The sequence below is a fragment of the Salvelinus sp. IW2-2015 genome, linkage group LG33 (genome assembly GCF_002910315.2).
Source record: "Salvelinus sp. IW2-2015 linkage group LG33, ASM291031v2, whole genome shotgun sequence".
Taxonomy (NCBI): Eukaryota; Metazoa; Chordata; class Actinopteri; order Salmoniformes; family Salmonidae; genus Salvelinus; species Salvelinus sp. IW2-2015.
In genome coordinates, this window is record NC_036872.1 from 2,728,175 (window position 1) to 2,741,367 (window position 13,193).

Below are 13,193 nucleotides of genomic sequence, written 5' to 3' on the forward strand. Positions count from 1 at the left end.
AGAGAGAGGAGAGAGAGAGAGACGAGACGAGAGAGGACTTGAAAGGCGAGAGAGAGATATCAGGAAGATATGGAGAAGGGAAGAGTGATATAAAGAAAAAGGGCGGACTGAAAGAACTAAACTGGATGTATACCTAAAGAGACCCTCCATCCATACGGTACCTGAGATGCAGATGAAGCCTGAGGCGTAGAATGCCTCGTTGTAGGAGGCCAAGACGGCCATCTCGGCGTGGGCCGTGTACACAGACAGGTGGGAGCAGGCACACTCCACATAGTTCCCACTGTCCTCCACTACCCTGCAGAACTGCCCGTCTGACAGCCAGCTACAGGGAAGGGAGAAGGAGAGGGAGAGGGAGAGGCGTAACACAGTTAGTAGCCAGCCTTGAAGTTATGAAATTCAGATTGAAACATCCAGCTGTGTAGTGTCTCAGCTTCTTCAAGTGCTCCGACGTGCCAACTCTCAGATATGTTAACTGATTCAGAATATTTCAAAGGGTGACAAGTATGACAAGACAGGAGGACAGAATTCATATTTGTTCCAGTTTAAAATGAAGCTGAGCTAATTTACTTTCTGAGTGACAGGCATGGGGGATTCTGAGAGGACTTGACAACTCACGGAAATGAGTCTAAGAAACAATGTGACAGTCCTCGTGATTAAATGACTGTGAAGTCTATGATGGGCTTTATTAGACCTGCCATTAGTGCAGCGAGGCGAAGTTGAACTTGAACAGGCCTCTCTCTCTCTCTCTCTCTCTCTTCCCTCAAGCTGACGTTATCAACGCCGTCATCTGGTTGGTTATCTGGGAGACGGATCTTTGAGACAGCTGCTCCATGGAACAAACAGAACCGGAGAAATCTGCGTCCTGTTACAGGCTGTTTAGCCAAGAGTCCCACGCCGGGCCTCCTCTGGAATGTTTTTTCAAACACACTTCTGATGGGCGGGAATGTTCGGGAACTCGGAGCAGAACAAACTGAACTCTTGCAGACATCACAGATGAGGCTGGGCGAACCCAGAGAGAGAGAGAGAGAGAGGGGGGAGGCCAATTCATCCATGGCCGGAAAGAGGTCCTGGCTGGACAGGGCCTGACCCCTGACCTCTCTGCTAGAGGCCGACCCTTATGTGTGAGGTTCACACCTTCAGAGCAGAGCTGAGTAGAAGGGGGACGCTTTTACTCACCTAAATGATTGTGTCGAAAATAGTCATTTCAGTCACACACCACATTAGTATATGGGTTCAAGTTTAGGATAGCGACAGAAACTAAGAGAAATATCCGTTTTGGGGGATTCATACAAAAATAAATCATATGTGATCATGAAGGCTCTGTTTGTTGTGGTAAGAGCTATAGGCTCAGCCCTAACTATGTGCCACCTCTGTCACCTCTGGGTCTGCCCGGCAAATGGCCCAGGAACACAAGGAAGACACAAAGGACAATGATTTAGGAGCCAGTACGCCCTTCCCCCCCTTTGAGGGGCCAAATCTCTCTCTCTATAGTATCCATAGGACTGTTGAAATGTGTGTTAGTGACGCTATTGCATCCATGTTTGGTATGTATCTGAAACGTGTCCCCTGAGGAGAACTCTGACGACACAATATGTCTTATTTGCATTGGTCTTAACTCATCCCCCACACAAGCCTTCAGATGCTGTGAATGAATGATCATCAAGTCCTCCTGTCTTGTCATACTTTTAAATATTCTGAAACCGTTAACATATCTGAGAGTTGGCACATAAATGATCATCAAGTTTGGAGATTGGGCCTGGGTGATCAGGTTACAGTACCTTGGTATTATTTGATTGGTCAAGGGTGTATATATATATGTATTTTTTTTTAAAGACACCTTCAAATGTTATAAATAGAATGAAATGCCTTCTGTATCTTACCCTGTGCATGGAATAAGATCGTATGAAATGCTTCTCTTGTTAACTACAGCAAGCTAGGTCTGTTTGTTTTTTCGAACCTTTATTTAACGAGGCAAGTCAGTTAAGAACAAATTCTTATTTTCAATGACGGCCTAGGAACAGTTCAGGGGCAGAACGACAGATTTTTACGTTGTCGGCTCGGAGATTCGATCTTGCAACCTTTCGGTTACTAGTCCAACGCTCTAACCACTAGGCTACCTGCCGCCCCGATCAGTTCATGGTTTGTCTGTATACCTAGATTGTGATTGCTATGTTAATGTCAGTATTGCCTTGTAACTTAAGCTTTATGCCTTGTATGTGAATCCATTCATTTTACGAAGTTATTAAATAATACTTGCATTCTGCATTCGCATGTGAGGGTCGCATGTGAGGTATATATAATATGCATATACAGTATATCAGATATTAACACACTACAGAGCTACATAGTACTGTGTGAAGGAAAGTGACCGTGTATGGGAGAGGGGGTTGAGGGCATCAGGTGGGAGTACAGAGTACAGTACCTCTCAGCAGCCTGGTTCCACAGAAGGCACAGGGACTGGCCAGGTTTGACCCTTGGCCCAGGGGTGTGAATACGGTACACCACCTCGTCACTCTTATTCAGGGGCCGTGACCCACGGCCCTGCAGGCTGGCAGAGAAAACCTACACAACAAGAGAAACACCATTACAGTACAGAGCAGGATGAAGTTGCCCCCTAAATGCTGATTTAAGGTCAGATATGGGATTTTCCCCCAAATTGACCAATACTAATGATCGGGGGGAGGTAAGCTGACCCTAGATATGTGCCTACAGCTATTATGGGTAACTTCTATTTGGTTTTAGCTCTAAAGACCAACTGGCAGAAACTAAGGACAGAGCCTCAGTGGACAACATCGCCCCCTGCTGTTTCTGAACAGCACAAAAGTTAAATTCGGGCAAAAACATCCTGACCTGTAATACCATAGTACTCTCCTATAACTTGATGATCATTTATTTACCTTTATTTGACCAGATGAACGGACTAAATGAGTAAAGCGGTGATGGGCGGCGGGAAGCCTATCAGTAGCCGAAAGGTCACTGGTTCGACTCCTACAGCCCACCAGCTGAACAATCTGTCGATGTGCCCTTGAGCAATGCTCTTAACCCTAATTGCTCCTGTAAGTCACCCCGGATAAAAAACCCTCACTCTTTTACGACAATGACTTTGGGAAAAATTGCAAGGGGGGCATCCCATCTCCAGCATAGTTACCAATCAGTCTGAAAGTGCTAATAGCTGCCATGATTTGGCATTGAGTGTGTGCGGGTCTGCTTGCCTTGCCGTTGAGGGCGGTGGTTTTGTCATTGGTGAGGAACCAGTGCTCCGTGCTGTACTCTGTGAGCTGCACGCGGCGGCAGGCTGAGGGGGAGAGGGTGCCCGCGGGCAGGGCTGGCACCTCAAGGAGGAACTCTGGCAACTGGAATGAGTCTGAGTTCTTGCCTGTGAATATGTGCCCGTTGATCTGGGTAGGGTACCAGTGGTAGGCAGAGATGGATATGTAGGCGCAAGTGTCCAGAATGGTCCTCCCCCTTTGAAAATACCAACAAATCACACTCTTATTCTACTCATATAGTCTTTGTAACAGTGGGAAATAAGATCTACTACACGAGACCATAGTCGACCTTAGACAATAGTGTTCGCATTAGCAGAAATAATAGACTGCACTGCTCCGCTTCAGTTACCCACAATCCCCCCATGGGCAGGACTGACCTTTGACCTTGTGCTCCACACTGGGAGTGTGTGAGGAGGGAGAAGGCGAAGCGCTCAGCCACCTCTGCCAGCTGACTCAGGCCCTGCGTGTCGACACGGCTAGGGTTTGCCATGGCACACAGGAGGTCATAGGTCAAACCACGGCTGCTGTCAGCAAGAGGGGTCCGCTCTGCCTCTATAAGCACCTTTGCGAGCAGAGAGAGAGAGAGAGAGTGGAGGTGTTTATGACTAAGATACATATAGCCAGTAACCTAAGAGCCCCCTAATACATCTACACACACACACACACAGTACCTGTGGGTTATGAGTGACAAGTGGCATTCGGTGATTTCCTGCTACCATACATTCAGTACAACGCAACTGACAAACCTTTTTGGAACCTTTTTTTCTAAGAGTGTGTTGGTTTATTTCTAGTACAGCGGGGACAGTTATTCCCTGTGCCCTCAGCCCCCCGCTCTGCTCTCACACACTACAGAGCAGGCTTGACTTGGCTAGAGGCCGATTGGTTCAGATGAAGTGACAGTGTAAGAGTCAGACAGGTTGTGACAACAGAGACCTTTTCAAAAGAAAATGTGTCTGCAGATCTGTCACTATTTTGCATGGGAAAAGGCTGCCCTTTGGCAAAAGCAGACAAACTCAAATGCAACACACACTAAGCACACACAAAAACAAAAACCCCACACAAACAGATCATTTTTAATAACAAACAAAGCAAGTTTGGGGAAAAAAGTCTCCCTCTGTTCTCTGTCTAGCCTATCTTTTCCCTCTCCCTCGCACTCCCTCGCTCTCCCTCGCTCTCCCTCCTCTCTCACCTTCCCCATTGCGACCAGAACGGCGGTCAGTTGTTCTGGTGTGAGCTGTTCCGTGAACTTGCTGAGCAGATCCTGGAGCACCCTGTCCAGTATGGTAGTGTCCAGAGGCTGCTGGAGCTGGTCCAACAGGGCCCAAACCAGCTGGGCCTCTGTGTCCGATACCAGGGTCACGTTGGCCAGCCCATACTCAGGGTGCACCCTGGCCCCTCCGCTGGCTCCATACAGCTCCACGCGGAAGCGCTTGGGCGGGGGGTTGGACGAGGCCTGGTCTGGGGTGAGGGTGATGTCCAGCCCCGTGCTCCTCTGGCCCAGGTCAAAGGTCAGTTGGCCCTCTTCTTTTAGGAAGTCCATCCCGGCCACGGCGGGCCAGACCAGGTTAGGGCCTACTGCCTCAGCCCGAGGGAGTTCCTATCGGACGACAACAAGAAAGGAGTGTGAGGTCATAGTAGGGTGGAAAGATTGAGGGAGGTGGGAAAGGTGGAAAATAGAGAGAGAGACGGATGGATGGGGAGATACAGTAGGTGTTGCAACAGAGCTTTATGCATGTACAAATATAAGAGGAGAAGAGGAGGTTGAAGACCTGTGGCAAAATAGAAGGAAGAAGGGATGGATTGATGAACAGACGAATTTGGACTCTGTGACATAAATATGTATCCAACGGATGTTTTCAGAACATCATTTCTGTCTGAAAGATGAAAGGAGATAACCTTGTCATATGTAACTTGGAGTGCTAGTAAGTGCACTGGACAATCTCCCTTTTGATCTACAATATCAAAGGCTGGGGTTACAAGTGAATGTCGGCCCCCAGCTAGGCAGTGGACCAAACACACAGAGCTCATCCCCACCCCTGGGAGAGAGGCAGGATGGGAGGAGAGGGAAGACACACACACACACACACACACACACCGTTAGACCTCGAAGGTCACAAAATTAGGTCAGCTTAATTAGGTCAGGGTGAGGAATGGAAATCTGATTTGGTGAGTTAGACAACACGACAACTTGAACACGATGGGACTTGGCCTACTTTGAAATGGTCATTTTCGACCAGAAGGATGTGAGAGGTTACAGAGGAAGACAATGTGAGAGGATGTGTGGTAGTGTGGGAATGTAATGGCAATATAAAAAGTATTATTTTATGTGAATGTATGGAAATGTGAAAAATATTATTACAAACAAATGTGTGTGAGTATTCCATGTGTGTGTGTCTGTGTGTGGTGTGTGAGTGTGCTTGTTTTGTGTGTGCACTGTGAAAATGTTTCCTGTGCATGTGTGTGAGTGTGTGTGGTGTGTAGTATGTACTGTGCACATGTGTATATTTCTCACCAGCATGCGGTAGTGTACGGTGATGGTGGAGGCTGTGCTGGCCTCTCTGTACACCTGCAGACTGAGGCGGGTGGTCTTGAGGTGTGCTACGGGCAGTCTGGAGCCCACCGCAAAGTAGACCAGCCCCCGGGGATCATCGCTCTCCAGCATGGTGACATTGGCAAAGCGGGCACTCTCGTTGATAGCAGCGCCAACACCCACTTGGTAGATCTCAACCAGGAACCAGGCCTGGTACTCAGGTTCCTATGGCAACACGCATACATATGAGGTTCAGGAAAGGCTATCTGGTTTAAGATTGAAATACGTAAGAGGGGAAAAGGATGACAAATAGAAAGAGGGAACATTATGTGCCCTAGCCATTAGATTACAGTACAGTACGAGCAATGTTTATAAAAAATAGTTATAGAATTGAACCCCATGCCACATACTGGTGGACGGGTCCTACAGCCTCCAACAGTGAGTCTGGGACTAATTCCTCTCATTCCCAGGTCTGAGGGCATTCCCCTCCCCCTACCAGCCTTGTAGGGGGAGGGGAGGAAGGGGTAGGGGATTTAGGAAGCACAGCAGACAGACTGCACTCGATAGGAAGAGGCGTGTGGACGTCTGCCCTAAAATATCCCAGACACACAGACAAACAGCAGGACAGGAAGTGGGCAGAGGCTGGGTGAGTAGAACGACCCGGGAGAGGAGAGGAAGGAGATGAGAAGAGAGAGGACCGAGGCTGTGATCACACCACAGGGGCTTCCTGCCTTCCTCCTGTGAGCTTACATTGATGTCGATGCCACCTTCAGGTTATTCTCTCTTCAAACCTCAACATTAACATACTGTATATCCTCTGACGCCACAGCAGAAAGATATCGTGTGAGATACAAGGGATGTATGGGCTAGGAGAGAGCTACTTCATAAGGACATCCTTCAGTGGTCAGTGGTCCAAATGGAGAGGAGTTGCTGACAGTTTTAGAGTAATGTGACTCATATCTGTTCTGGTCCCCCTTGACCTCTAACCTCTAGTATGACCTGGGAATCACCTGGTCTTGTCGGACCTCCATGCTGAGGACACAGAGGACCTGTCCTCTCCTGCACAGCACGGTGCCTGAGGTCTGCAGCAGCTCCCGGGTCAGGTTGACACCGTTGTTGACCAGGGACAGTTCCGCCCTGTTGAATGTGGCCCGCCACATCACCTCAACGTCCTCAAAGGCCCTGCACGGGGGAGGCAGAAAAGCAAGAAAGAAAAAAAAAAACATCACTTTCTTTTCTTCTTTTCTTTTCAGAAGCAGATGGGTCTCACATCAAACACACACTGCCCCAAAGTGGCTGGAGGTGATCATCGTAGCTTGCTTGTATCACACTACTTATGATGACGATTTTACCACCACTGTTACTGCTGCCACTCTTTGGTTTGCTGACAGTCACATGGGCAGAGGAATGTTGCGGAGGATAAAAAAACGGAGAAACATACCGGTTCTGTTGTCTCTGTAGGTAGAGCAGGGCCGTTCTGTTCACTTCTGAGTCCTCATCCAGAACCTGACCCAGCAGAGAACTCACACTGAAACCCACTATCCCATTATGGAAATCACTCCCTGAGAGAGAGGGAGAGAGGGAGGGGATGGAAGGAGAGAGACAGAGTTGTATGACTATTTCCTTATACTGTTCACTGTATGTACACTGAGGAGAGCGTTCAACAAATACAGCGCATCACGCTTCCGATTCTCTTGTGACCGTCCCTTTGATTATATCATCAATTATATTCAAATGAACAGTGGAACAGATTTCACATCCCTGGAATGATGTCAGATGTCTGTGCCCAGGGACCTAATTTAGGAATTGTATTGGAAAACAATGACCTATAGCGATTCAATTGTATTAGACAAACTAGAGCATGACATTAGCTTGAATTGACTGACCAATGGATAGACTAAAGGAGCATGTGACAGGGGAGCCTGATGCTTATATGGGCGTTTCAGTGTTTTACCTAGGATTATAATTTTGGCAAAGGAGCTGAAGCCCTGCTTGTCGGGTCCATCTGCGATCTGTGCCCTTCCCTCTGGCTCGCTGAGGTAGATGAAGAACACTTCCTGTCCCTCGGGCTCAGAGTCGTCTAGGATGAGTAGGCTGACCTCGGCCTCGCTTTGCCCCTCCTGCAGTGACACCAGGGCGGACTCCAGCCTGAAGTCCTGCCCCTCCAGGGCTAGGCTCCTGTTGGGTTCCAGAGTAAAGGGGAGAGGGCCACCTCCGACACTCCCGTCCCCATAAGCCTGGACCCTGACCCTCACTGGCCCAGCCAGGCTCTCAGACCTGTGCACCTTGAGGAGCACTTTCCTCTCCTGCTGGCTCCCCTCCTCCTTGTCCTCTGCTGTCTGAACCAGCCCCGGCCCGATGCTCAGCACCCCCCCGCTGACATCACTGGCCAGGATGGTGACAGTGGCCACGCTGTGTTGGGGGGTGAGACGGGGCCGGGAGTCGCCTGAGTGGGGGTCACCACCACGGCTCAGCACCTGAACGTCTGTCAGGTTGACATAGAAGATCTCATCGGGCTCCGAGAGCACATCGTCCAGTATAGACAGACGGATCGAGGCGGAGGTCTGGCGGGGCGAGTCGAAGAACAGCTCTCCGTCCTGCACGGCAGTGAAGTCCTGTCCCGCCAGGGCGCTGCCCGACGCCGTCTCATAGGATAGGCGGGTACGGTTGCTACGGAAACCGTAGAGGCGCTGGACGTAGAGGGTGATGGTCTGCACGTCCTCCTCGATGACCAGCTGGCGGGAGTCCGGGGCGAACTGGTACAGCCCCAGAGGCTCGACCTCTGCCACCGTGAACCCTGACCTGGAGAGGGAAACAGAGATTAACATCACACCATAGCTGCTATATCATTCTAACAGTACTATTACATACAGAATGCAATCTTCAGTCAGAAGGCAGTCTCGTTCCAACCGTTGTGTCGACAGTATATAGGAGCGTTATAAGCCTGGCAGGTGAGGCTAGTTACTGTACCTGAGTCTGGCTACTCCAGGAACAGGTGAGCTGGAGCCGGCTGCAGTGAGGTGGAGGGCGTAGGCCGCTGGCTCAGACACATCAGGGAGTGCCTGGAGGAACACAGTCTTGCTCCTCTCTCCATGGGCCAGGGTCACCGAGCCTGAGGAATACGACAAACACCCTCAGACAACACCCTACATCAATACTATCAGTTTGGTCATTTTGTAGGGCGTTTGTTGGTGGTGGCGTTTGGGGAAAAAAGAGATGTAAATGAGACTGGAGGAGGTGGAATGTGTCTGGTGGGTTTACATAGAGAAAAGGAACACTTATCAGCCTATTCACATGCCCTTCTGTGTTTAGAGAGAGAGACTTCCACATCTCAGATAGGCAGATAAACATGTCACCAAACCTCTTCTCAAGCGCACAGTGGTGAGTTTCCCGTCTGAGGGCCTTACCTGAGCTGGGGGTGATAACTCCCGGCTTGAACCCAACTGGAGCCTGTCCAGGGGGGTACCCTGCGCTCCACTCCACCCTCACCCCCCCAAACAGCCCTGTCCTGGACACCAGCGCCTCACACACACCCGTCTCCACACTGGAGACCTGCAGTGCCAACGAGGCAAAGCCCACCTACACACACACAAGCCATACAGAGGAGAAGGAATAAGGGATGACTTCATGAGTGTTACATTAAAGCCCAGCACAGATCTAATAGACAACATAGTGAGATGAGACAAAGCAAAACTCGACCGCTTTGGAATTATGAGCTATAGAACAGCTGACTATAGATGGGGCATTCAGACAGAAAAAAAACTAGACGAATGGTTGAGACCGTTTCCACTGTAACGGTGACTCTCTGCAATGACGTGATGAAACTTTGAAACAAAGTTGGCATTAAGATTGTCCACAGCCCTGTGTACCACTGTAAATGCTTGGATAATACTGTCTGGTAGTAGAAGAGATAGTCGGGGTAGCTACCTAGGTCAATAGACTAAGCCTATGTCGTGGTCACCACCAAGCTGGTCACCTGACTGAGAAGAAATGTATGTTACAGTAGTCTGTCATAAGTCCTGACAGAAAGAGGTTGGGTGTTCAGAGGGAGGGGCTACCAACCACAGACCAGTAATTCAGTCAGCATCCTCCTCATCTTGGGTTAATGTAATGTGAGACAGGAGGTATAAACATGGGTCGAACTAAGGCCCAACACATACAGTACACCTTGCTTCCCCATTGGGACAATACAGTTAGCTCCGGGGAGAAGTTTCCCCTGAGCTGAGATCCCCAAATCCTATCCTTAAACATTAGTGGGTCAAATGCAAAACTGACCCAAGATCAGCGTCTAGGTGCAACTTCACCCTCCTCAATAAAGTTATTGACTCATACCTCAGCGCTGGCTGCTTCCTCTGGGACGGTCACTATGGCGACCTTGGCCTCCAGTAGGAGGCGGGGTGGGGAGCTGGGGAGAGGTCCCAGAAGGCTCACGTCTGTTAGCTCCACTGTGAAGTTCACACCCACTGAGAGAAACACCTACAAGACAGAGAGCGAGAGACAGAGAGAGAGATTTTCAGTCTGGTAAGCATGGTCTGGTAAGCATGACTACAGGGTCAGCGACAGGGCATTGTAGCCAAAAAGGGTACTTTGATATACTGGAGATAGTTTTGATCTTATTAGGTCATTTGTGATGTTCATCATTACAAATTATGCAAAAACAGGAAAACTATATAGATTCAAAGTTATCTACATGCTTTGCCAGGAAATATATAAATTCAGTTGCGGCAGGAATGATCCCCCATTGACGGTTAGAAATACATTGGGGACCCTGGTCTTGAGTATACTATCTCTGGCCCCAATGGTCCCTTACCTGACTATTAATTGGCACATAAACAGAGGCTGAGTCCTCCCCATCCTTGACCAGGGCTCTCCCCACAGCCGCCTCTCCCAGCAGCTCCTGTCCATCCAGCCCAGGCCCAGTACTGATCCGGTAGCCCACACTGGCGTTGCCGAAGGCTCCAGCCTGCCGCGTCACCTTCAGGGTCAGGAGTCTCCCCAGCCCAGCCCCCATCCCTGCCACCACCACCGCCTGCTGCTCCGCCTCCAGCCCAAACAAGCCGTGCGGCTCGTCGTTGGCCCGCACTCTGAGTCGGGTGCTACTGCGGTTGGCGTCCAGGGTGGCGCCGCCCTCTACGGCGCTCAGCCTGAGCGTGTAGAGCTCCTCCAGCTCGGGCACGGCGTCGGGCAGCAGGGCGAGGACCACCTCTGCCCCCCTCTGACCCTCCAGGATGACCACGGAGCCGCTGAGGTCCGAGAAATCCCCCGATGTGTCAGAGTCACTCAGGATCTGCCAGTGCACCTGAGAGACACACACACACATCTATAACATACATGGGAATTGGCTGTACGCTATAGGGCATATGTCACGCCCTGACCATAGAGAGCCCTTGGTTCTCTATGGTGTAGTAGGTCAGGGCGTGACTAGGGGGTGTTCTAGTTCAATATTTCTATGTTGGTGTTTTGTATGGTTCCCAATTAGAGGCAGCTGGTAATCGTTGCCTCTAATTGGGGATCATATTTAGGTAGCCATTTTTCCCACCTGTGTTTGTGGGATATTGTTGGTGTTGGTGCGTGGGTCACCACGTAGTCACGTTATGTTGCTTGTTTATTGTTTTGGTTAAAGACGTTTCACTTTGAATAAATATGTGGAACTCAACAAACGCTGCGCCTTGGTCCGTCTCTCAACAACCGTGACAACATACAGTGTAATGACAGTGTGAGTCTATTATAAACTTCATGCATTGTCAATACATTCTCTGAGTACATCTGAAACAAAGGGACACACTCAAAGCCTGAGCACTGCCTATAAAGCCTATTGCTGGCTGTAACTGCATGATGTCATCCCCCGAGGTGGTCTTACCGTGATGTTGCCCATGACGCCCTCTCTGCGTGTGATGAGGAGGGAGATGTTGAGCGGCCCCTCTCTGTCTGTGGGCTCACTGTACACACGCTCTCTAAGGTCCTCCTCCGTGAACTGCACTATGCCATTAGGGTCACCAAACTTCTCAATCTGAGATAGAGACACACACACACACACCACATGCAGAATATAGACACACACACACACACACACAGATTCAGAGACACAAACCCACAAACACATCATCATGACTCAGAGACTCTTAAATATCGATAAGAGACTGTGAAGTCATTTCAATAGGATGCAATAATGGTTTGAATATAACTGGAGTGCATATTAAAATTGAGATGTCACTCGTTGGGAGGGTAACATACCTTGAGCGTGACAGAGCCCGCTTGGGGGTCAATGTCCATGTCTCCTGAGAGGAGCTCAAGCATGACTACAAAGGTCTCCGCCACCTCCACCTCCCCATGGGGGAGAATACTCAGATCGATGATGCGTAATCCCCCCTCTCCATCTCTGAAATGAAACGATCCGTTCACAGGTTCACCAATGTCTGTGTTTACGGGTGGTAAGACCTCTTTGGTGTTGGGACCCAGCATGCTCCATGTTATCTGAGGAAAGGACATCAATTATTCAGATTGGCTGGTATGCATCACATTCATGCTTGTAAAGACATTTAGATGAAGACGAATACATTACTTACCAAATATTTGATCAACAAATCGATTCCTTGTGAAAAACACATTATCCATAATATTGACTTATTCCACATTCTGTGTTACAGTCGGAATTCAAAATGGATGAAATATATTTTTTTCTCATCCATCTACACACAATACCCCAAAATGACAAAGTGAAAACATGTTTTTAGAAATGTTTACACATTTATTGAACATGAAATACAGAAATAACTAATTAACATACAGTACCAGTTAAAAGTTTGGACACAGCTACTCATTCCAGCGTTTTTCTTAAATGTTTCGATTTTGTACATCGTAGAATAATAGTGAAGACACCAAAACTATGAAATAACACATATGGAATCATGTAGCAACCAAAAAAGTGCTACAAAAATCAAAATAGATTTTACATTTGAGATTCTTCAAAGTAGCCACCCTTTGCATTGATGACAGATTTCCATACTCTTGGCATTCTCTCAACTAGCTTCATGAGGTAGTCACCTGGAATGCATTTCAATTAACACAAAGTTAATTTGTTCATTTGTGGAATTTCTTTCCTTCTTAATGAGTTTGAGCCAATCAGTTGTGTTGTGACAAGATAGGGGTGGTACACAGAAGATAGCCCTATTTGGTAAAAGACCAAGTCCATATTATGGCAAGAACAGCTCAAATAAGCAAAGAGAAACGACAGTCCATCATTACTTTAAGACATGAAGGTCAGTCAATCTGGAAAATGTCAAGAACTTTGAAAGTTTCTTCAAGCGCAGTCGCAAAAACCATCAAGCGCTATGATGAAACTGGCTTGTATGAGGACCGCCACAGGAAAGGAAGACCTAGAGTTACCTCTGCTG

At 48.6% G+C, this 13,193-nt stretch overlaps 1 protein-coding gene across 1 annotated transcript in view; it reads right to left on the reverse strand.

The window, feature by feature from the left end:
• adgrv1 (adhesion G protein-coupled receptor V1) overlaps positions 1–13,193 on the reverse strand; it is a 190,143-nt gene that overhangs the window by 79,731 nt on the left and 97,219 nt on the right. The window contains 15 exon segments of the mRNA XM_070436984.1: positions 162–322; positions 2,423–2,562; positions 3,213–3,465; positions 3,647–3,831; positions 4,459–4,866; positions 5,782–6,024; positions 6,810–6,981; positions 7,241–7,361; positions 7,754–8,601; positions 8,770–8,911; positions 9,207–9,378; positions 10,132–10,275; positions 10,610–11,098; positions 11,660–11,809; positions 12,034–12,273. Coding sequence (XP_070293085.1) covers positions 162–322; positions 2,423–2,562; positions 3,213–3,465; positions 3,647–3,831; positions 4,459–4,866; positions 5,782–6,024; positions 6,810–6,981; positions 7,241–7,361; positions 7,754–8,601; positions 8,770–8,911; positions 9,207–9,378; positions 10,132–10,275; positions 10,610–11,098; positions 11,660–11,809; positions 12,034–12,273 — 3,868 coding nt within the window.